General features: G+C 42.6%; 1 protein-coding gene and 1 long non-coding RNA gene across 3 annotated transcripts in view; one reads left to right on the top strand and one right to left on the bottom strand.

Annotated features, from left to right (window-relative positions):
• The window catches only part of VGLL3 (vestigial like family member 3), a 28,586-nt gene extending 10,772 nt beyond the window's left edge, over positions 1 to 17,814 (bottom strand). The window contains exons 1-3 of one of the 2 annotated variants that reach the window (XM_061344411.1): positions 17,504 to 17,814; positions 8,273 to 8,525; positions 1,250 to 1,750 (exon numbers count right to left, since the gene is read on the bottom strand). In XM_061344411.1, coding sequence (XP_061200395.1) covers positions 1,250 to 1,750; positions 8,273 to 8,525; positions 17,504 to 17,596 — 847 coding nt within the window. In that variant the 5' untranslated portion in view covers positions 17,597 to 17,814. The remainder of the gene's footprint in view (positions 1 to 1,249; positions 1,751 to 8,272; positions 8,526 to 17,503) is intronic. The other variant, XM_061344412.1, reaches the window with a different exon arrangement.
• LOC133207470 (uncharacterized) overlaps positions 1 to 24,113 on the top strand; it is a 285,491-nt gene that overhangs the window by 21,578 nt on the left and 239,800 nt on the right. The gene's annotated exons all lie outside the window — the stretch shown is intronic.

The following is a 24,113-nucleotide window of genomic DNA, read 5'->3' as shown; positions in this document are numbered from 1 at the left end:
CATCACGGAATTTGTTAGAGGGACAAAACTTGAGATCCCAGTCTTGTCAGATTATCATTTTATACCCAAAAGCTTAAAATGTAATTCCTTTTGTATCACTGGCATGGCTGGAAATGTTATTAATATACATGAAATTGTCTAGTGTTAAGGCACCGAGTGTCATGGTATTTAGAAGAAATTATTGGTCCCTACTTGCTATTAATGGAAGAGGGAGAGAGAGGTTTGTATTAGGTTCATAGTACTTAATATTTAAGAAACAACTTTTTTTTAGTTCTCTACCAATTCTTCTCTCTGCTGCACACTAATCAAAGCAAGGAAGTACTTCTCACACATTCAATCAGTTAGCTAAAACTATCAAGAAGAGAGACAAACTGATGCTTAAAGGAAAAGGAAATAGAGGTGAAAACCTAGTATTTCCTTAATATATTATATAAAGTGTTTAAGAAGTAGTAATCTGCAAAGATTGCTGCTGTGAGAAAAATACCAAGCATTAAAAAAGAGACCTCAGTAGTGCCCATGAGCTCCAGGATGGATGCACTGGAAACTGCTAGCCATGCATCACCTGATCACAAGCACCTACGAACACTGAGGGCTGCTAGACTGCTCCTAATGCTGAGATGAGAGCCTCAAACCCAGTCAAAACTTGCAGATGCTGATACAGTCCATGAAGGCTGCCCTGTGCCTAAATATCCTACAGTATAATAAATCTAATTCACAGACCTCTGCCTAGAGTCTGCAGAAAGAAGTTTAGGCTGATGGTGAGCACAGCTCAAACTCTACTCTCTATGTGACTCCTGGATACTACACAGGAAGGAAATGCTGATCTGTTCCAGTTTACATGAGTAAGGTGCAGTCCTTCGTGTACTGACAAGTTATTAGTTCAGTCCTCACTGGAGCTACATTTTGGTGAATGCACACATGAACTATCTGAACAAGCTTAAAGCTTCCACATGGAAGTTTCATTAACCATTTCCCACAAGATTTAAGCCAAAAACACCCTGCATATCATGTTGCAACTAATTTGGCTTGAATGGGACTAAGGCAGACAATGGTCTCCCAGCAAAAGGCAGTGAGAGCTGGATGTTTCACAGCTCATCTGCCTTGACAGTAATTTCAGGAGGGATTCGCACAAAGAAATATATTTGGAGAAGGCTCTGAAAACAAGCCTGACAAGCTTCAGCTGCAGGGAGTCCCCTTTGCTCATATTTTTCCTGGTAAAACAAGTCACAGGCACAGTCAACCATCTTACCTGTGTCAAACCCAAAATTTGGCACAATGTCCACCGTTCCATGAAAGGCTCCAGCCCATGCTGAGGTAGCGCTGGTGACAGCAGCTGGATCTGTCTTTGTCACGTCACACTCGGGAGCAGGAATCCTGGCTGCACGGACTGAAGGCATCAGCAGGGACCCGTAGCGGGGGTCACGATGTGAGCTGGGATGGTGATGGTGCATGTGTGGATGAGGGTGATGGCGATGCATGTACACGTCATGCATGTGTGCATACGAAGGGCTCACCTGAGATGCTAAAGGATAATGCCAGGATTCAGATGCAGCAGGGGGAGGAGGTGGGGCAGTCTGATGAAGGCCATGTCCTGGCCAGCTGCTGGGATCTGGTGTTGGGAAGGTGCCTGGTGCAGTAACAGGGAAATCATGGTGTACTCCACTTAAGCATGGTGGAGGTGGAGGCTGATAAGAGCTGGTCCAAAATGAAGTTGGGAAACTGCTCCTTTGGCTTGAAATCGTTGAGCTTTCTGGAAGACAGGAGAGAAATGAAGTATGGCTGAAGCTGAACAGCAAATTTAATGATAAAAACCCCATAGTGATTCTCTACTCTGAAATTTGTAACACTGAACTCAAGGTTCCTCAGCAACTACAGAATCACAGGTATGAGGGCACCTCTTGAGATCATCTCGTCCAGCCTCCTTACTCACATGGGGTGACATGGAGCAGACTGTCCAGGACTGAGATGCAAACTCCACAACGTCTCGAGGCAAACTGTTCTACAGCTTAGCCACCCTCAACAAGTAACAAAAATTGTATTCAGTGGAGTTTCCTGGTTTCTAATTTGTGCCTATTGCCTCTTGTCCTACCAGCAAGCATTGCTGAAGAGAGCCTGGATCCCCCATCTTCATTCCCTCCCAGTCAGGCGTTTACACATATGGGTAAGATCCTTCCTGAGACTCTTCAGGCTGAAGAGTCATAGCTCTCTCACTATCTCGGTACAGGAATTATGAGGACAGGCTAACTCCTGACCAGACTGGAACATATAATTTAGAAAAGCAGCTGTTGTGGCTGAAAATGTTTATGAGGACATAGAACCAGGTCACACTGCAGAATAGGAGACATCTGGCTAAAGGAAGAATACCAGATCTTCTCAAACTAAAGAGACATCAATTTGATGAATGGACCACTCGGTGGATAAAGAACTCGCTGGATGGCCGCACACAAAGAGCTGTGGTCAATGGCTCAATGTCCAGCTGGAGACCAGTAACGAGTGGTGTCCCTCAGGGATCGGTGTTGGGACCGGTCTTGTTCAACATCTTCATCACTGACATGGACAGTGGGATTGAGTGTGCCCTCAGCAAGTTTGCCGATGACACCAAGCTGTGTGGTTCGGTTGGTACGCTGGAGGGAAGGAATGCCATCCAGAGGGACCTTGACACGCTTGTGAGGTGGGCTGATGCCAACCTCATGAAGTTTAACCATGCCAAGTGCAAGGTCCTACACCTGGGTCTGGGCAATCCCAGACACAGCTACAGGTTGGGTACAGAAGAGATTCAGAGCAGCCCTGTGGAGAAGGACTTGGGGGTGTTGGTCAATGGGAAAATGAACATGAGCCAGCTTCAGTGTGCGCTTGCAGCCCAGAAAGCCAACTGTATCCTGGGCTGCATCAAAAGGAGCGTGACCAGCAGGTCGAAGGAGGTGATCCTGCTCCTTTATTCTGCTCTTGTGAGACCTCACCTGGAGTATTGTGTGCAATTCTGGTGTCCTCAACATAAAATGGACATGGATCTGTTGGAACAAGTCCAGAGGAGGGCCACGAGAATGATCAGGGAACTGGAGCACCTCTCATATGAAGATAGGCTGAGAAAGTTGGGGCTGTTCAGCCTGAAGAAGAAAAGGCTGCGTGGAGACCTCATAGCAGCCTTCCAGTATCTGAAGGGGGCATATAGGGATGCTGGGGAGGGACTCTTCATTAGGGACTGTAGTGATAGGACAAGGGGTAATGGGTTCAAACTTAAACAGGAGAAGTTTAGATTGGATATAAGGAGGAAATTCTTTCCTGTTAGGGTGGTGAGGCACTGGAATAGGTTGCCCAAGAAGGCTGGGAATGCTCCATCCCTGGCAGTGTTCAAGGCCAGGTTGGACGAGGCCTTGGGTAATATAGTTTAGGGCAAGGTGTCCCTGTCCATGGCAGGGGGGTCGGAACTTGATGATCTTAAGGTCCTTTCCAACCCTAACTATTCTATGATTCTATGATTCTATGCTTTGAATGGGATAAAGATCATATCTAACGCATCTCCATCCCTGGCAGTGTTCAAGGCCAGGTTGGAAAGGGCCTCGAGCAACCTGATCTAGTGGAAGGTGTCTCTGCCCATGATGGGGGGGCTGGAACTGGATGATCTTGGGGTCCTTTCCAGCCCAAACCGTTCTGTGATTCTATGATTCTATCTTATGTTACTTGCTTACAGAATAATTCACATTAGCCCATAATGAATAGGATCAGACCTGCAGAAACATCTAACTGAAACCTTTTGTCAGAAATAAAAGATTCACTGCTCCTTACAGCTAGGGCTCAACTCACATTTAAATGGATTCCAATACCTCTATGTTATGAAATCACACCCTAAAAATTCCTCTTTTGAAGGAGCGGTTAGTGTTTTTGATGTGTAGGAAAGTACTGGCATTTCCATTCTCACAATCCTCTTGCCAGCTGATGTTTGAAAGTACTGCTTCATACAATATGTCTTAGCTCAAATAGGGGATTTTTTCGGTCAAAGATGGAAACATAAAAATATAGGACTTCACCTCAGATGAAAGAAAAGTCATAAAAATAGCCTACAGAGAAATAAAGCCAAATAAGTTTAATATTTGATGAGGGGAGCAATCCTCTGGTCCTCACATAACATTTACAAAAATATTTAGATTAAACTTTTTTAAATGACATTTTGTTTTGCATTGTTTAATAAGCAACTGGAATGAGACTTGGGTGAAGGCACCACTGAGAATGAACAGCTCCTGCTTCTCTACTTTGCTTACACAAAAATACTTCAGAAATTAAAATGCAACAGTGTTTTCTGACTGCACCCCTATGAGACTCACATACCTGCTTTAAAATCCATTAAAATCACAGAAATTTTTCCAAACATCAACCGGCTTTGATTTAGGCAGTTTCCTGAGCCTGATTAACTTCTAATATTGAAATAAACTTTGCAAACACACTACGGTCAAATGTAAAGAACTTCTCTTTATGCCAAACTTCTTCAGAGGCTGCCAGCTTATCTAGCAAACTGTACTCCAGCACGGGTTTCTCCAAAAGGTTGGGTTTTTTTTTTAGCAATGTATTTCTATTTTAATTCACGCTAGAAGGCTGGAGGGAGTTTCAAGCACATTACAGAAGCCTCAGCACCCCTCTGAAATTGGTGTTGCTCCTTGTTAGTAAATTGTTCCTTCTTACAAGGGATTAGGCTGAGATGGAGAGTGCACATGGCTTACAGTATTGACAGCAGGGCTGACAAAAAAAAGGCAAAAACAAACTTCATGTCCAGCCTGTTGTTTTCCTCACTGCTTAACAGAGGAGCAGAGTTTGACAAGTGCCAGCATTCTGGAAAATTAACCTGCATAATCAAGAGCTTTTGGAAACGATCTGGCTGTTATCTGCATGGAAAAGTCCTAAATCCAAACCATCCCACTTCAAAAAACAAAAGCTCAGAAAACCACAAAGTACCTTCAGGACAATTTTAATACCAGGAAAGAACACTTTAAATCACTGGATTTGCCAACATGAATTCATTGCAGGTTGTATAACAGCTTGGCTTTCCCGATCACGCAGAAGGTCTAATGCCACAGAAAGCAAGTTTGGTCATCTCCATTTTTCAAACATGTGCACATTTCAGAATGTTATTACCACTGTCAGATACGGTCATGGACCACCCCCTACTGAGACACCATTGAGTGCAACTGCAGGTGCCAACCTCACTGGTCAAGGGCAAGTCACATCACTGGAGATATAGCATCCACCCAGGTTATATAAACATGCAGGAAAACTTGATCCACCCCAAGTGCTTACAGAGGATGCTATTAAGTATTAAGTGTGCAGCAATCCCATCAACAAGAACCATCTGTGTTGAGCAATCCACAACCACCATCCATTTCCATGGCTTTTGAAGTGTCTCCTTTCCATCCCACCTTTAAACAGCAAGCACATCCAATCATCTTTAAAGATACCTGGCCTCTAAGGGACATGGCAATGGAGAAACAGCCATTTCAGCAGTGTTCTTGAGAAAGAAAAGAACCAATCTGAATAGATTCCATGTCCTTTCAGGAAAGGGAAAGGAGGAATTTAACAAAAATTGCCTGCCAAGAAAGATGCTACAGTTACCACAATTTCCTATTCTAAGCACAGGAGAGCAGGAAGATGGCAACATCTCACATACCACAAAGTGGTGACTAATGTAAATGTTCATGGTGACACACACTGAAAACTCGCCAAAGCACACATGCTGTAAAGAAGACAATGTATGGAATTTTCTGTATTTAACATTACTTCTCAGTTATGGTAGGGAAAAAAAAAAAAAAAGAAAGAAAGGAGAAAAAGCCCCCAACACTTTTACTACGAAAAACACGTTGATTAAAATGCCATGAAGGTATCATTAGTTTCCTTAGTTCCACAAAATATTTCAGGCAAGCTACGCCTACAGCTGAACATTCAATGTCTGTGTTACCAAAGTTTTACAGTAAGTCAGGTTTAAAGTTAATTTAGCCTAAACGGACTAGTATTTTCAATGTAGAGGCTGCTGTCTCTTTTCAGGACTTCAGTTTCTATTTTCTAAACAAAACCGAAATCCCTTCTTGACACAAATCCACCCAACAATATCACCTTAATGAGGAAATTACAATTTGCTCTTCCATCAGGACACTAAAAAAAGACAAACCAACAACACAAGATAAAAAAGGCAGAAAACATTATTAAGCCCTCCTTTCAACTAGAGGAGAAAGAGTACAGTGAGCTGAGTATCCAATTCATGTCCACCCACATTGCATTTAAATTTATACCTTCCAAAAGAGCTATTGAAAATGCAAAAGCTTTTTAATTTATCTTTAAGCAATTTATTGACAAAAATTCTAAGTACCCATGAAGAGTATTTATAAAATATCTTCAAGTTAATGATATTTTAACTGCTTTAGGTAATGGGATAAAAATTCACATTCATCTGCTGTAACTGAGCATCTTTGACGCAAATCAGAAGACTGAGTTAGCATTGTTCCTTCACCACTTCCTTCAAGCAGGCATGTTTCAGAAGCTCATCTGGGCCTGATAAAACTCTTGTCAGCTTCTCTCCTCTGGAGAAGCAAACACCCCCATCCTCCTCAGCCTCCACAGCACAGAACCAAGCATCCCTGCCCAGCAGCCTCCCCAGGGATTTTCATACCGCTTCAGCAGGTGCAGCAACAGCAGAAGGCATATCCCCTTACTTTATTCCCAGAAGACTTTCAGGACACGCAGACCTCTATTCCGCACTGATGGCATGGGGCACACAGGGTCAGGAGGCAGCATGGCTGAAGAACCTTTACATCAGGCCATGCTGTCCCCTGCAGAGCCCCTGGGGAGGGCTGTGCAACCACAGGGCAAGCCAGGGGAAAACAGCAAGGTCTGTCTGAGGCCAAAGAGAAGACATACAACCCCATCCATGGTATGACTCCAAGCTCAGTAAAGAGGGCCTGTTGTAGGCATGGTGTCTCTGGGGACTGCCTTGATCCCATCTCTAAAACATTTATAGCCTGTCTGGGCCATTTATAAATGCTTCGGTCTCCTTTTTAGTAAGCATAGGTTCAATCCTGCTCTCAGTCGAGTCAACGGAAAATTTCCTATTAACATTAATGGTGCCGGCTGAAGCCATGAATTCCTCTAGCTCCCCAGCCACTTGTGCTGACCTTTGCTTAAACTTCCTCAGAGTTGTCATCATCCTACTGGAAAGCAAGTCCTTCTGTGCTATTTTTCTCTTCACAGTGGTTTCCAAAAATTCTGTCTCTGTTATCTGTGACTTTCACCAATAAACTCTCACCTCCACATCGCAGATTATGAACACCCCTGCTCCTACAAGGATCCTCATGGTACCTTTCTCACTCAATCTGATGTGAGGCCATAGCTCATGATATTTAGTTCGTGTTCCTTTCCCAGTTCACATAAGGACTTGATCAGAAATAATGCAGCTGTGGATCTGAAAAATCACCCAGACTGCCACATTTAACAAACGGAAATAGCATCTTATGGCATGCTTTCTCCAGTCACCACTTCTAAAATCTTATCTGTAAGGTATACCTTCTATATCTGACAAGATCTGCTTTTTGTTACTTTGTTCTTGCTTGCATGCATAATAAGATGTAAATGTTATGGCAGTGTGCAAATGCCTTGCATGTTTCTGCTCCCTGCTCAGAAGGAGAGTAACATCATCCCCATTTTACACATGGGAAGCCAGTAACAGCAGCTGTCTCTCTCCCATGAGCTCTACCTATGGGCAGGCTGCAATGGACCACACCACACGGCTGCAGCCATGCTGGCCAGGGTTTGCACTTGAGCCTGTTCCAGCCTGAGCTGGCTCCCTCCACACCTGGAAAGCAGCCATGGATGAATCTTAATCACCTGGCAAAGTCACCCGAAAAAGCTGCATGGGTCTCCTCACGTTCAAGGCCAGCATCCCAAACAAGCTTTGCTCTTGTCTCACAGGCCAACTTTCACACTTGGTGCTTAAAAATAAGCCTCCAACCTCCACAAGACATTTGTGAAGCCTCGTGAGCTCTGCCCTGCTCCTCCCAGGCCTCAGCAGAGCCACACGTTGTGGCAAGAGAGGGAGATGCCTGTTTCTTTCATGACTTTGGTGCCTCTTCCCTATTAACACTTCTGATCACTCAACCCCAAGAAGCTCCTGAGTCCTTTCAGATTTGAGGGGATTTCCACAGGGGAGCAAAATTTCAGCTGCAATGCAACATGCATTCCCATGACACAGACAGGATAAGTCACAACACAGAGAGCAAGTTATTGCTCCTCTTACCTCTCCACAGAGGACTTAGCCCTGCCTTGCTCTTGGTAAGGGCAGTTTCTGGATTGAAGCTACTGGCTTGGCTCAAAGCTCTTGAAAAGTGTTCATCCACAACTGAACCAATGTCTCCCTGGAAGTAAGTGAAAAGGACGCAGCGAGAGTTAAGGTACTCCATTTCGGCAGGCTGGTCTTTCTCATCCTCCTCTTGCTTGCTGGGAAGGGTCACTTCCAGAGACTCCTGCATCTTGTTGTATACAGCTAACTTCTTCTGGGATTAAACACAAAACAAACAAGACATGTATTAGAGATGGCATTGAGTTCAAGCTCAACATCTGGTTTCCTTAAAGAAAAATAACTGAATACATTAAATATTCATTTCATAATTGTAGTTGGAATACAGGGATATTTTGCACTGATGTTTCACAAAGAGGAGATGACCAGTGCTGCTTAGAGGCTTTATTCCTTGTACACAAATGGACCTGCTTCTCAGACATATTTCACAACCACTATTTACCAGCAACCACTTTCACTCAGTATCTTCAAAAGAAAAAAGACAGGCTCTAACATTTCACTCCTGACTCACACCTGGAAAGGATATTCCCATCAGTAAAGGCCACAGAGGTCAAGTACAGCCCTATGGTAGGGTGGCCAGATACACAGTGTCTGCATTTCACTCGTCCAGCTGAACATGCACCAGGTTTTGCCAGCAGCACTCCCTGCATTGAGAGTACATGGCCCTCTGGACTCCATACATCTACTCATTGCTGAAAGGGTAAAGACAGGAGAATTCAGTGCTTCCTGAAACATTTTCCACTGTATTATCAAAGTCCTCAAAATACATAAATTTTCACATTACCAAAAACTTTTTAATGATAGGAATCTATACTTCAGGGTGGTGATTGGGGTTGGGGGGAAAGTTTGGAGTGGTTTATTGTTTTGGGGTTGGGAGGAGTAGTTTTTTTCTCTTTCCCAGTTTTCTTTATATTTTTTAAACACCAGCTTGTGGAAAAAAAAAGGACAAAAATGCAAGTAATAAAAAAATTAAGCATGTGATGTGGAGGAAGGAGGGGATTGACAAGTCTGCAAACACATGCAAAAAAACCTGCCCCAAACCAAAAACACAGAGAACCATATAAGAAATAAAACCCACACAAGCCATCTGTGAATGGCTATTTCAGAATCTTCTCTCTCTCTCAAATCAAACCTAAATGTCAAAATAAATGTGTGTGAAGATCCATTTTGCATGGAACATGTTTTTCAGATGTTCCACTTTACAACTGTTTTCACAGAAAAAAATCTCCCCACAACAGTCAAGCTGCAGGAATCATAGCTCTCAGCTAGCCAGCCATTTCCACAGCTGACTTTGCACACAAGCAGCTTCAGGAACCCCAAAACCACTACGGCACATATGTAGTAGTATTTCATAGCTTTTCTATAGAATTTCAGTTTGACTTATCTTTTATGGCTTGCTTGGCAGCACTTTGGCACCATCAGATTCTCTTTAAGTTTATGGCTTTTTTCCCTTTTTCCAAGGCTGTTCTATAGAAAAAAATTAAATAACTAAACAGTCTATAAAGTTCCATTTATACATTTGGTCAATTTAGAAGTGAAAGTCCTTTTCAAATCTTGTATGCCACCAATATATTTACAGCCAATGATTTGTAAAATTTTATAAACTGATATAAATTAGCTCATTGTAATACAAAATAGATGGTTATTTTAAAAAAGTAACTGCAAGAAAGAGCTGTTGACAAGTGGAATTAAAACCTGTAATACTAAAAGCTTATAGCAACTAAGCAATGTATCTGACATTACAGTAGGTTAACTGATAAACATAAGCCAACTCAGTAATACCTTTAATTCTCATGCTGCTGCATGAACTGCAATGAGGATGTAAGTAATTTTATTTTACAGTTTGGGATATCCAGACAATGGTCTGGAATTTAATTAAATCTGTGCTTCACAAAGCAAGTTATATCATGGCTATTTAGTACAGTATTACTTATTTAGACTTACAGTTTTATCCCAAGATCCTATAATATATAAATAAAAACTGTGGGATTCACTTAAAAAAAAACACGTAAACAAACAAAACCAATGATGGAAAACACAAATCAAAGGGTTTAGTAGAAACTAAAATTGAAAAAATGAAACACAATCTGAGGCTCTGAAACAGATTTTCTGCAAGTGCAGATTTTGGGGTGACCTATACTTGTTTTTGCAAATGCAAACAAACAAAAAGAATCCTCATATTCATTCCTGAAGTGCTTACTAAGATTATCACTTGTATCTTAGTAAGTTCATATGTTCTGCTACTTGGTTTTGCCGTGAAGTAGTAGCAGAACAATGGGACCTTAGCAAGACAGAAATAGTGATAACAATATTGCATATACATGAGACATATGCATTAGAAATCTGTAACACTACCTCAGTGACTTGATAATTCTTAAAGATGCATCATAACCCAGATCCTTCTGAAAATACAGGATGAGTGGTTGGGAAGGGTGGGGTTTTCAGGTCCAGTTGGGTTTTGGTATTTAAGTAGAGACAAAGTATGAAGGAGGTCCTTTATAGAAGTCTAAATAGATATCGATCTATTTATTACATCTTAGGTGCACTGTATATGCCAGACCTTAAATCCATGCAACACACTTTAAAAGCTGACTTCTATCATTATAGCTACACTATTTGCATTTATAGTGCAAGTATGCAAATACATATACAAGCACGCAATTATATACAGAAACACGTCATTTAATATAGCCTCTGGCTTGACTTGGTTATCAGGAAGGAAGTCTTTCAATGTTCCTATATGGAGACTGGAGCTCAGGAAATTAAAACTTATCTCCAGAGTCGCTTCTCTGTGCAGGAATGTTCCCCCTTCCATGGCCTAAGAATCTAATTCATTTTCCACTTCAACTCTCTTCTCCCCAGTCCATGGGAAGTCATTACAAGATACTCTGAGCACTCGCTGCATTTGAAAACACCAAATCTGACCTCTATTTTTTAATGTAAATAAAAGATGGTTGTACTGATGGGCAAAATCTAATTAATTTGTATTTCAATAAGAAACTATCAGCCTGTAATTACAGAACTCTTTAAATAAGAGACTACAGTGAAGATAAAGTAACTCAACAAGTTTTCTTTCTATGCAACGTATATACATCCTTTCCATTGTATACGTCTTCTAATAATAATGTCTTTCCCCCCCCCAACTCCTTTAAAACACCCTGTCTGCAAACAAATTCCACATTGTTTGTTCTGACCTTAACAGTAATCTTCTGATAGCATTTCTGACTACACTTGTGTGAGTGGAAAAGCATGCAAGATCATCAAGCCAAATGAATTTGTCCCACCACTGGGAGTAGGGTGGACAAAAGCAAACACAAAAAAGCACGTCAGGTTTCTGGTAACTAATCTAGACAAAGTTTCACTTGTACTGCTCATACAGACAATTCTGGCACACATTTAAGTAGCCAAAAGTATCTGTAAGATACAAAGAGTATTTTCTGTCTAAACACAATGTTATTTCTTGCCTATGTTCAGATCACCAATGCTTTAATATATTCATGAAATCCACCTCTCTCTTCCTTACAAACTGGAGACTGACATTATAAGCAGCCTCTGAAGAATAAAACAAAACAAATACACAAGATCTCATCTTGGCCAAGACCCAGAATACAGAATTACTGTACATTACATACTGTCTACTGGGAAATAGGGAAATTCAGTACCTATAGCACCTGATGCAAGCTTAGATAATAGACCCCAGTTTATGGCTGAAGGATGAGTGGTATAACCTCTGAGTAAACACTGATGTACAGCATGGGCTGAATTTAGCTTAAATCAACATTATTTTAGTTATTTCATACATTCACAATCAGGCTTTACCAAAGAGAGTTTAAACTCCAAACTGCAAGTTGTCTAACAAAAGGAGACTAAAGGTTAACAGAAAATCACTGCTAATATGGGAATATTAAAGAGAAGGTTTTTGCTGGATAAGTACCATCCTCTTTTCTGAAGGAAGACTGACCACTTTTTGACCAAAAAAGCATGTGATCTATAATCTTACACAAAACCCCCATCTTGAAGATTCCTGTTATTTTTTGACATACCCTACCCAGAACCAAGCAAAATGGTTCCCATGCAGTGAAATTCTGGCCACATTAAAGCCAATGGCATAAGTCCAACTGACTTCAAGGGTCCCAGATCTCACCCTGGGTGTCTGGTAAAAATGTTAGAACATTCCTCTTCGCAAACTGAAAAAAAAAACCCTCACTTCCAGCTGAAACCAGCTAGTAGGCAGCAAAACAGCCAAACAGCCAAGCACAGCTAAGAACAGAGAGAGTTTGAGTTAAGCCAAGTTTGCATAAAAAATTCAAGCCAGTTCTTATTTTTCATATAAGCTACTTCCCTATTCCTACAACTTATTATCTCAGTACATGCCATCATACAGCATATGGTCCTTTATGCTCCCGAGCATGAAAGTCTGGTGTGCCTGTGGCCACCTGTTACAGATTTTCCATTAAGAGAGAAAGAACAGGAACCAAAAATAAAGAATAACTGCACTGAGGAAACACTGTATGACCTCCTATCCTGAGAAAAAGGCTGTCATTTGACATAAGCTTCTGAGAAGGAATTTCAGCAACAAATCCGAGGCAAATCACAGACAGTCCTCCATTTGTGGAGCTGTCTTCCAAGCAAGCTCCTATTGATAACACAGAAAGTATTCAAGGAAGAAGACAATTTCAAGCTATCAGGGCATCGAATGCTGCACTTGAAAGTGGTATTTATGGCATGCCCTGAAAATATGGAATTCTTACTTTGACCCTCACAGATGAGCAAGCCAAGAGCAAAGCCACATGGCTGCTTTCAGGTGAGCCACTGGATTTGCAGCAGTAGAGTTGTTAGCTCCTGTTATGCTCTGCTGATGGGGGGAAATGGTGGGAAAAGAATGAATTCATACATCTTTTGCTGTACATCTATCCAGAGGTATAACCATTCAAGTCTAAAGTTCTGTTTTTATGTAGATAGAGGAAGATCAAATAGAATTTAGTCCCGACCAGATGGACAAAGTAAAATAAGTCATTTTTTTAAAAATTAGCAATGTCTTGTGGGATTAAACAAAACAAACAACAAAATCCCCTTCAAAGGGCATGACTTAATCCAGATTCTACATCCTGTAATCCTGAGAGTAGCCTTTAAAGATGAGTTATACAGGTCTGATTCAGCTTTCAGGAAAGTCAGTAGCAGGAACAACACCAGGCTTCAAAACAAGCCTTGAGAAAGCACCAGAAGTACAATAACCGAATGTGAAGCCATCTTCTGCTGTTACCTGCTGTGATAGGTACTGTGGGCTGCCAAAGGTATAAGCAGTATAATAACTCCATTACCAAAAGTTGAGAGCCTGTGATACAAAGACACTTCAATGAAAAATTAAGTTGCGATACATGAGTCAGGGTTTAGCTACAGCCAGCTGACACGTTAAATGCAACTTGTCCTTGTCTGAAACACTGTTAGTTTTTAAGGAAGACTTGAGTTAGTGACCTAATTTGCTAATGTAGACAAGCCCTTATCTGGAAAAAGCCTGTCTACAGCACTGCCAGCAGAAAGTCTGACTTGAGCATATCACAACTCTTTAATGCAAGACTTGATTTAGCAGGGATGGTGTTGGCTTAGCTCTCTACATCCACATACCATGGAAAAATTCCAAAACTACCATTTACTGTAACTTCCCATTTCAAAGGTCTTCAGCTCAGCTGTTAGTGAGCCAGGGTGAATCCTACCTTAGCCTCAGCTCTGAAGCTTTCTATACCTAGATTGACAGGGCATAGCAAGCCATCACGGCACTTTGTGAGTGCCAAGAATACAACAGGATTCTTCACCAATTACATGTTTCCAGAGTGTCTTTGAATGAGCAGCTCTGTTACACCCATTCCTCACCCAACCCATAGGAAAGCCAAAACTTACTACTACTATAGATACACAGCCCCTCAGGAAAGAGTACGATGAAGAGCATTTTAAATCCACCATTCTGCACGGCTTTACCCTCACGCAGGCTCCTTAGCATGCACAGGAACGCATTCATATTATAACACACTCTTTTGGCAAAGCTGGAGGGAACCCCCAATTCCTCTGCAGAATGAAGGCTGCTCCTATTCTAGTCAGCTCCTTCTGGCATCGTATAAGCATGCATATAGCCATAATCCACTTGCTTCCCTCCAGCAAACACCCTGGACTTCAGCAATCTCAAAGATCTAAGGCGCTAAGCCTCTACTCCTATTAACATTCAATAGGAATTCAGGCTTCAATCCATTAAGTGCTTTAAAAAAAAAAATCCCATCTAAATTAATTTGCCAGCAAGTCTTTTCCTGGCTAAGGACTGGTGAAAGCTAAGCTTCCAGAAACCCCTGCATTTCTGTGCAAGACAAGAATCAGTTCTGTACTCATTTTAAGGGAGTGGGAACTAAAGACAGAAGTGTGGGAATAACTTCAGAGCAGTGTAACTTTAAAAAGGCACAATGGACCATCCCTGAAAAAAAAAAAAAACTTTGTCACTTCTGCACAACCTGGGTGCATCATTTAAAAGCAAGTCAAGATCTACTAATCAAGAAAAAAAGAAATGACCATTCAAACCCTCTTCACTGCAGAGCAGCGACACAAAACACGCCTGATAGAGACACTTCTCCCGACCTATGTATGCAGCACACGACCTATAGAAACATGATGAGCTTAGTTCTCCAAAGAGACACTGCAGCCCAGAAGTTGAGCCTACACATCTGCATCGACAGATCAGCAGCCAAGGAACTTGGGTTGCTCTTTAAAGGATACAAAACTGATACCGAAAGCTGGCATAACCAATTAGACGTTTGTGACTGATTTATTACAAATACCAATGGAGGCACACAGGCTTTATTTAGAATAACACACCTACATCTCCTCACACTGAGAAGGCAAGGAAAGCCAACAGGAGCACAGCACAGAGGAGCTTCTCCTTTCAGAAAAAGGAAATAGTACCGAGAGACACCAGAGTAGTACAACATTGGAAAATGCTTCCATGGTGCCCTCAAATATTTTAAGGGTGAGCTCCACTTTATCAGCTCCAATGCAGAGCCTTATTTTTAAGATATCCCACTAATTCTTCTTTCTTCACCATTATTTTCAAAACACAGCTTTAATTGCAGCAAAGAACATTCTTTCAAATGGTCATTACCCTCATGAAGAGCGCAGGAGTGTTTTACATGTTGAACACATGTGTGAGAAGAAACAAAAACCTGGCAACAGATTCTTCATCCTTCTTTCTTCTGCTCTTTACCAGTTGATTAAATGTCCCTGACAGGACAATTCTGAAGAAACAGAAACTTGCAAAATGTTGCATGTTACCCAAACAATAAATCTTTCCACTACAGCTATAGATGCATAACGAGTTCATTCTATGGTTACTTTTTTATTATTTAAAAAACATTGGATTCAAAGAAAAATACATACACTGCTCTAAAATTTGCAGCTGTTAGAAATAGAGGGTGCAACATTTTTAGTTCAGCACCGACAGCTCGGTTTTCCCATCTGTCGTTCAACAAGTTTGTGAAGACCCTCCAGCTCTAAATACTTCAGGAAAGCCGGCACAAGCAGGATTCACTAAAACAAATTCTTATTAACATGTAGGAGAGCAAGGTTTAGAATGTTTTTTGGTGGTAACAGGGTATACAGTGCTGGCCACGATTCCTGAGCTGCATTGGCTCAACAGAGCTGTCTACGGCTCTTGCTTTGCATATCTACCTCCACTTTTCTTAAGCAGCATAATCCACAAGAACTCAGTTTATTTAAACCTCTGGCGTTCATTAAGATGCCTCTGGGACACTTCTTGTATGGTGCTGCTTTCAGCTGGTGGAGAAACTTCATGATTCTGTTTAAAAATAAAAAGCAATTGCACTTGAGCATGACACAGCTGCTAACGATCATTTAATAGATTTTCCTGTACTATGTGTTCGACACTCCAGATCTGGAAAAGAAATACAGCCCATCGCATACAGAGTTAAGTACCAAAAAGGTTTTGATTGCTGTTTTCTACTTCTAGGTCTCTTACTCAGTTGAGTTATTTGAGATGGTTTGTTTATCACATGGTCTAACAACTGGAGCTCCAAATACTCACATACAAAGCTAATAACTAAAATTACTGAATAGATGTAAGCTGTGACCTAGATTTGAAGAAATAATAACAAAGGCACCCTGCAACAGACACAACTCACAAGTTTCCAGAGCTAGCCTTTATAGAGAGCAACATGAGCAATGTGGGGTATCATTTCTGCAAACAGGCTCTCCCATCAATAAAGAGAAAAGCCAACAACACGCCGTAGGAATTTTAATGTTTTAGCCCATATTCGTGTCTCCCAAGCAAGCTGATATTAGGGGTCACTTCCCATGTACGGAGAAAACAATCTTCATGGATAATAATGATAAAACCTTATGGAATGCAGCAACAACCAAAAAATGTATTCTCAGATGACTACATTAGGGCCAAGTCAATATTAGTCCCACTTCACCCACGCACTGCATAGTCTAAAAATGCTGTCAGCCTGATAAGAATTTCCTGATTCACTAAAAAAAAAAAAAAAAAAACCTAAAAAACACATGTGATCACCAAACTCAGCTGGAACCCAGCCGAAGCCGATCCTCCAGGAGAGCCGGGACGAGCGGCGCGGCGCGCCCCGTCCGTGAGGAGCAGCGCGGCTCCCTCCCGCAGGCGGACGTTCCGCCCGTGTCAGCGGCCGCGGGCCGCGGGCCGCACCGCACCGGCGGGCAGCAAAGGCGCAGCGCTGCGCCGGCAAAGCTGGCGAGCGGGGAGGCTCAGCAAGTAAGGGGGGACGGCGAAGAGGAAAGGAGGGGGAGAAGGCAACTTTCTCCCCTTTCCCCCTCCAGCTGCACAAGCCAACACCCATCGCCCAACTGTGAGAATTCGGGGTAAAAGTAGTTTCCTTTTTAAAGCAAGGTCTTACCAGGCACCGCTGCTCTCGGGCACGCTCTGAGGCACCATCACCAGCTCCCTGCATCTCCAAATCAGGCCGGGGGCTGCATAGTGCATCGCTGGATGGCCGGAGGTCTCCGCCCCGTCCAGCCAGCGATGCGCTTTGCACCCCGGTAAGGGGAGTGATGGGGGACTCCCCAAAAAGCCCCACTCCCAGCCCGCCTCCCCGGCACGACTTGCACGGTGCACCGCGCACCCGGTCGCTCCCCGCGGCTCACCTGCGGGCAGCCCGCCACGGGCGCGGCCAGACAGCGGGTGGCCCCGCACGCCGCCGAGGCGGGCTGCTGCATGGCCACGTCCGAGCAGCTCATGGCCGCGGCCGCCCCGCGCTGCCACCGCCGCCTTCCCCTTCCTCTTCTTTCTCCTTCTTCTTCTTCCTCCTTTCCTCCGCGCAGGGCCGCCGCGGCGGGGCGCCGCGCAGCCCCGGCTGCCAGCGCATCTTCGGCCGCCGCCGCTCCCCGCGCCCGCACTTATACCGGGGCGGCGGTGGCGGAGGCAGCGCGGAGCACCCCGACGGCGGCAGCGGCGGCAGCGGAGCCGCAGGGGCGGGGACCGGGGACGCGCCCGCGCCCCGCCCGCCCCCTTCCCCGCAGCGGGCTCCACGGGCGCGCAGCACCTGCCCGTCCCGTCGCGTGTGAGCCAGAGCCGGGTTTCGGGCTTTGCCAGATTTAGCAGCGAGGGCCCTCCGCAGCCAAGTGTCACCTGCAATAGCCGAGCTTCCTCCTCCATCCAGGGATCCAGCCTGGAAATTCATCTGGGAGGACAGAAGAAGGCAGTTGTCCTGCAGGAGGTGGCAGGTTGGCTGCAGTTTCAAATAGACCAGTTAGTCACTCTTCCCGACATTTGGTCCACAGTGCGTAAAAAAATATAAATCAATAAATCAAGTGTATTGCTCTACTTGAAAAATATGTGTAAAACCAGGAACTGGTGGTAATGGCTCCAGTCCTACTCAAATATATTCATGGCACATTTTTGCCAGTAAGCTGCCCTAATGCAGGCTCTTGCTACCATTCCTCACATGGAAGAGACTACTTGTGTGGCTTGTTAGCATTATCCCAGCTTATGCGCCTGGGAATGACTTGTTTGCTTGTTTGCTCTTGTTTTCATTTGGCCTAAAAGGAATTATTTAAAAGTTTCTTTTCCACAAAATTCGTTTTGAAGTTCACCTACACTGAGTAGTGGCCAAAAATCAAAGCCTTCATTCAAAAATTCTGAGTTCATACTCTGTTTATACATACACAAACACACACGTCTTCCTGGCCAGAACAGTTAGATGAATACACAAGGTTAAAATAGCTCAGTCTGACCCTGGTAGGATTCCCTGTTTATAGAAAGCATTTCTCCAAAACATTCAACTACAATACTTTAAAACAAGATTCCATTTCCTGCAGGCATGGTTAGCTTTTTTCTCTTTTTTTCCTTTATTTCTTTTTTTCTCAGATTTTGAGCATGGAGACTTTAAGGTAGCTATGTACTCTTTTAATAGCACTCTGGTCATTTTCTTTTCCTGTTGCATTCTGTATATCTACCTAAATGTATTCTATCGTAAGCGTTAACATTTGCAGCCACTCAGAAGTTTCCACAAGGGTACAATACACATGCAGCATATGCTTGGCTATACTAAATGCACGGGCTTCTGAGTGGTTTCTTCAGGGAAACAGAAAATCCAAGCACTGATTGCTGTCTACAGATCTCTGGTCAATCTGGGCTCTATTAATTTCAGGAATCTTTTTCCCCTTGTTTTTTACTGCAACAACAAGCCTAAGGGCAGAATGTTATCTGAACAGCAAGGAGCTGGCTGTCCTCCGTTGGCAATAGCAAGTACCACCTCCTGAAGTCCTCTGCTCCTGGACACATGCCTGATCCTGACCTGGAGGTTTTTATCACAAGCATATGGCCAGACTGCATCCAGGCATTCCTCTGGCTGCCCTGTCTTCTGGCACCTGGCCTCCTTGCTGGGTTTGGACGAGTGACTGCTCTCCACCCTCGCAGATCCTCTCAGGGAATCTGTGCTGCTTGCTGCAGAGGATTGTGAAACATGTTTCCTGTTTTAGGGAAGATGTTGTTTAGCACCATTCTGTCTGAGGTGAAATGTTTTCAGATGCAATGACAATGAGGGTAGTTTATATATATATATATATATAATATATATATAAAAACATATATGTTTCTTACATATATACATATATAATAAACAATCCAACACCCTCCTACATTTAATAACAGTAATAAGCCTGTAATCACAAGTTCTTTCAATACCAACTACTTGTTTTTAGGAAAAAAATCACTATTAGTCTTTAAGGCAGAACAAGACCAAAATAGAAAATTATTTATCATCTACTATGCGAATGCAATACATTGAGGTGGGAGTACATTAGTGATCATTGTACACTGCAGTACACGAGACACTTCTGCAAGAGATTTATAGATGCACAAACACAGATACCACAATTTCCACAGAATGCCGGTGCTCTGATACTCAGCACACACTCTTTACTATCAGATCCTGCCACCATTCCTATCAGATGCCTTGAGAGGCAATACAGTGGCATGATACATCACATCAAAGAGCAGAATGGGACCACTATCAGGCAGAATTTTGACATAACGCATCATGTCAGTTAGCTAATGGCACAGAGCCATTGCTCAAAAGGATTTTGGTGTGATACAGTGTGCCAATGCTGTAGCAGAAAACCAGAATGTTCCAAAAATAGGGACAAATTCACCTCTGGCACAAGTAGGAGTGACTGTGGTGACTTCATTAGATTTGCATCTGCTTATGTCAACAGTGAGCTTGGCCTGTAATATGGAATTCATATAAAAGAGTGGTAAATGGCAGCATTTTCAGCATTTCATATTTGTTTTATTGCTTTCTATTCCCAGCATTCAAGCATCATGAGGCAGTTGGGGTAAAACCACCACCTTTCTCAACTCTTTCCCTCTATCCCAATCCTTTCCTTCTATCCTAAGAAGCAGCAGCATCATTTTTAGCAGCATAACAATACCTCAGCATACATGGAGGGTCACTCTTTTCAGAAGCATGAGAAGTTGTGAATTTGGGGATTTCACAAGGAATAGGAAGTTACAAAAAAAGGAAGAGAGATCATCTTCGCTTTCTGCCTCCATACTATTTCACAACAGTAGCTTCAAGCACTAGGTGCCCAGGAACAGCAGCGAACTGTAATTTTTCAGTGGCAATTATAGTAAAAGAATCTCATGAAAGAGCAGCCAGGATGAAATGTGAGATCTGATAAGATTTGGAGATTTCTTAAAAGGCATTGTAATTTATTGTTGTCCCCTTTCATCACTCTGGAATGAAAAGCACAGCTTGCTAATGCAAATGCATCACACTGACAAAAGGAGAGGAGGGGAACAGGCTAAGGTATGACTGGTGCGAGATCTTTACAGAGGAGAAAGCCCAGCTTTCTGCCACAATCTGTTTCTTCAATGACGGAAGAATCTACTGGCTGTATATTAAAGTTCATTCATCTTTGCTGTGTATTATAGCTTCTTAAATCCATCAGGCTACACTGTTTTGTGGAGTAGCTGAACTTCAGCAGTGCTAAGGGCAACCACAGGAAATAAAGACCAGAAAATCCTCACGAAGCACTAGGTAAGCACAACAGCCAAACACAACTTGGTACAGCAAGTGGGTTCTAACAACGCAGGAAATGTGATTTGCCTGGTACACCGTCATTCTGGAGGGAAGAATGTAACACAGTGCAGTTCCACACATTAAAACAAACAAATCCTCTCCTTTACTTCCCCCCCCACCCCCTTGTTTCACCCTCTGTTGGCATTCTATAAGTATTTAAATCATTGAAAACCACACCCTAGCTAGCTGTGGCTTTGCTGTTGCAGTCCACTCAACAGCCAAAAATGTAACAGATTAGTTTTTCCTAAATAAGGAGACCAAATCTGAAGACACACATGGCATCCCAAGGAAACAAACACCAGACGTTACCTCTGCCTTACATATAAAGGAATAAGAAGGGAAAAAAACCAGTCTTTGTTCATGGCTGGCTGGGAATTGTCTGATGAGATGGACAAAAAAAAAATAAAAAAAATTAAAAGTCAATTTTGATGAAAGAGCATTTTATGGAGATGACTCAGTTTTGACAAACACTCTCTGAAGCAAATTAGGCTTCTGGTGGAGTTTGCCCACACAGATTTCAACAGATGATGCTGGGTAGGTTGACCTAGGGACTTGAGGGCTGCTAGGCATGTTAATGTAAAGCTGTGGTGCCGTCATCACTGTAATCTACACTTCCAGCTCATACGGTGCAGGTCCCAGAAGCACAGGAGGCAACAGAGAGCTCAAAATCTCCTAGGCTGAGCTCAGGCTCTCCCCGTTCCCCATGAAAATTGCATAAGATGGAGACAGTCACTCACTTTCATTCCCAAAGGAATGGAAACATAGTTAGAACTGCCCCAAGCATTTGAGGAGGAGAAGAAGAATGAAAGTTCTTTCATTTCCAGAGGACAAAGTTTCTCTCTGTACATATTTCTATTGCTCCAATTTGAAACAATACAAAAATTGAAGGATTGGGTGTTTGGGAAAAAAAAGAAGCATTCCATTCATGCAATGCCATTTTCATTCATACAGCACCTTGGAAATACAGGAAATATGCTTAACATTTCTCTTATACATATAGCAATTACACACTCATCACCTAGGTTTTGACCCCTCTGGAATGAAAGACACCAGCTCATGTGTGGCAAAGATATTGCCCTGAGTATTTAGGATTCAGAAGGCAATGAAATATAGCAAGCCACTGGCCGAAGTTATGATCATGAGAGGCATAGCAACCTCTCCATATGGTGTGAGGATCTGGACACCTCTCTAGTCATCTCCTTCTTATTTTATAATATAAGCAAAGCTGCAGTACTGATGACAGCAAATACCTTTCTTCAAGCCACTAGCAGACTTCACATCTCATGCCTGTAATCTTCAGCAAATAGATCAAAGACTGTTATTCATTTTAATGCCTAAATGCATTATATTTATTCTTGTTAAAATATTTTCTGTTACCACAGAAAATGTTTTGCTCCTAAAGAAAAAAGGCAATTGTGTCAAAAATCCAAATTCTTCCTTGAAATGCAAACATTTTTAATAGCTTAAATGGAAGACATGCACTGGAACCCCTGTGCACAATCTGACACTAAAATCTTCCATCTCTATTGGAATTTTTCATCATGTCTTTTTCATAATATATCATTAAACATTTTTCCATCTCAGCAGTTGAATTTTGGGGCCCTATTGCATCTGAAAGGGAAGTGCAAAGCAGCTGAGCAGTAACTATACAGGAGTATATTTTCTGTTTGAAAACTGATTTAAACCTTCAGATGCTGGATGGTGCCTTTCTCTTCTATCATTTTCCTCATAGGAAAAAAGCACACTGCAGTGCTCCATCAGACTTCCAGCTGGTACACTAGCAGAAGCTGGGCAATGCAAGGTAGCTTCAATGGTGCTCCCAGTTACCCTAAAGGTTTCTTTGGTACCAAACTGGCCACAGATTGAGCACAGATTCACTCCCTGCTCCCTGTGCAAAAGTCTAGGGCTGCAGCAAAAGCAGTGAATATGAAGCAATGGAGGATGAAGCCCAGCAGCTTTTGGCAACTGAAAAGCCTGGGAGAATACGGTCCAGTTGTTCTGCAGACTGGGGACCAGTAACTGCTTCCTGAGCTCTGACACTTTGCTCTGAAATCAGTCCTGTTGTCATCAATATAGCTGCTCACAGAATATTACAGTGGTTCTCCAGTCTTTGATGCACCACCTGTAACTGCTGAATAGCATGCATATGAACAGTTTTTGATGAATTAGCCAGAATACAATATAGAGTGTCTGCCAGTTTTATGCAGCTGGGGGCAAGCTGACAATGCCTGTTCTGGCATGAAGCCCATAGCAAAACATTAGCCCAGCAGCACATTTAGAATAAACCTGAACCAGCAAAGTGAGTTTGTAGCAGAGCATGACTGCACATCAGCTGACTGCAAGGGGTTTGATCCAGTGAAAAAACCCTAAGGTAGTGCTTACACCATAACTGCTATTAAAAAAAACCTTAAAAATCATCTCGTCTCCTTGCTTACCATTGCTCCCCCTCATGTCTGCGCAGGCACGAGTCTGTAAGGTTAACAGGACAGAGACACCAGTCCAAGCTAGGACTAAGTAAGATAACGATCAGTTTTATCTTGGACTCATTCTTAGTTCAAAAAAAAAAAAAACAAAAAAAAACCAAACCCACAACCAATCCTACAATCTAACTTCTCTACAACCAAATGATGCCTAGATTTTCTGCAACCATGCCTGCTGGCATAGCTGATTCCCCCCGTCCCACGTCTTGCCTTCAGATATTGCAATCCACAGGAGAACAGGGATGATCTGACACCCCTGCTTCACCGGCAGACTTCTATCACAATCACACAACAAACATGGCAAACCCGTCTTTTCCAGGTAGGGTACTTCCAATGACTTCTCATCAAAAAAAGTAATTGCAGTGCTGCATCCAGTTGAGCTGAACTTATTTTACTTCCTCCAATTCTCCTTCTACTTGACCAAAGTGGCTTCTGTAATAATTCAGCTAGTAACACTCCTTATGTTTTATGGGGTGCGATTAGTGACTGAAGGAACATTTGATGAATGCTTTTGTTTGCAGAAATGGGGCAATGCAAATCCTTTCTTTGGCTTAAATTACAGAAAGCATTTACTACAAGAAACACTGGTATGTTTTTAATACCACACACCATCTCACAACTCCAAATACATGTCAAATGGAAGTGGAAAGTTGTTTTGCTGCTGCAACACACAAGTTCCTAAATGCCTTTAAC

This window comes from Neopsephotus bourkii, unplaced genomic scaffold, assembly GCF_033783945.1.
Source record: "Neopsephotus bourkii isolate Nb327-2 ecotype Australia unplaced genomic scaffold, CSIRO-AGI_Nbou_v1 NB_214, whole genome shotgun sequence".
Classification (NCBI taxonomy): domain Eukaryota; kingdom Metazoa; phylum Chordata; class Aves; order Psittaciformes; family Psittacidae; genus Neopsephotus; species Neopsephotus bourkii.
This window is presented reverse-complemented; position numbering and strand designations above follow the sequence as displayed.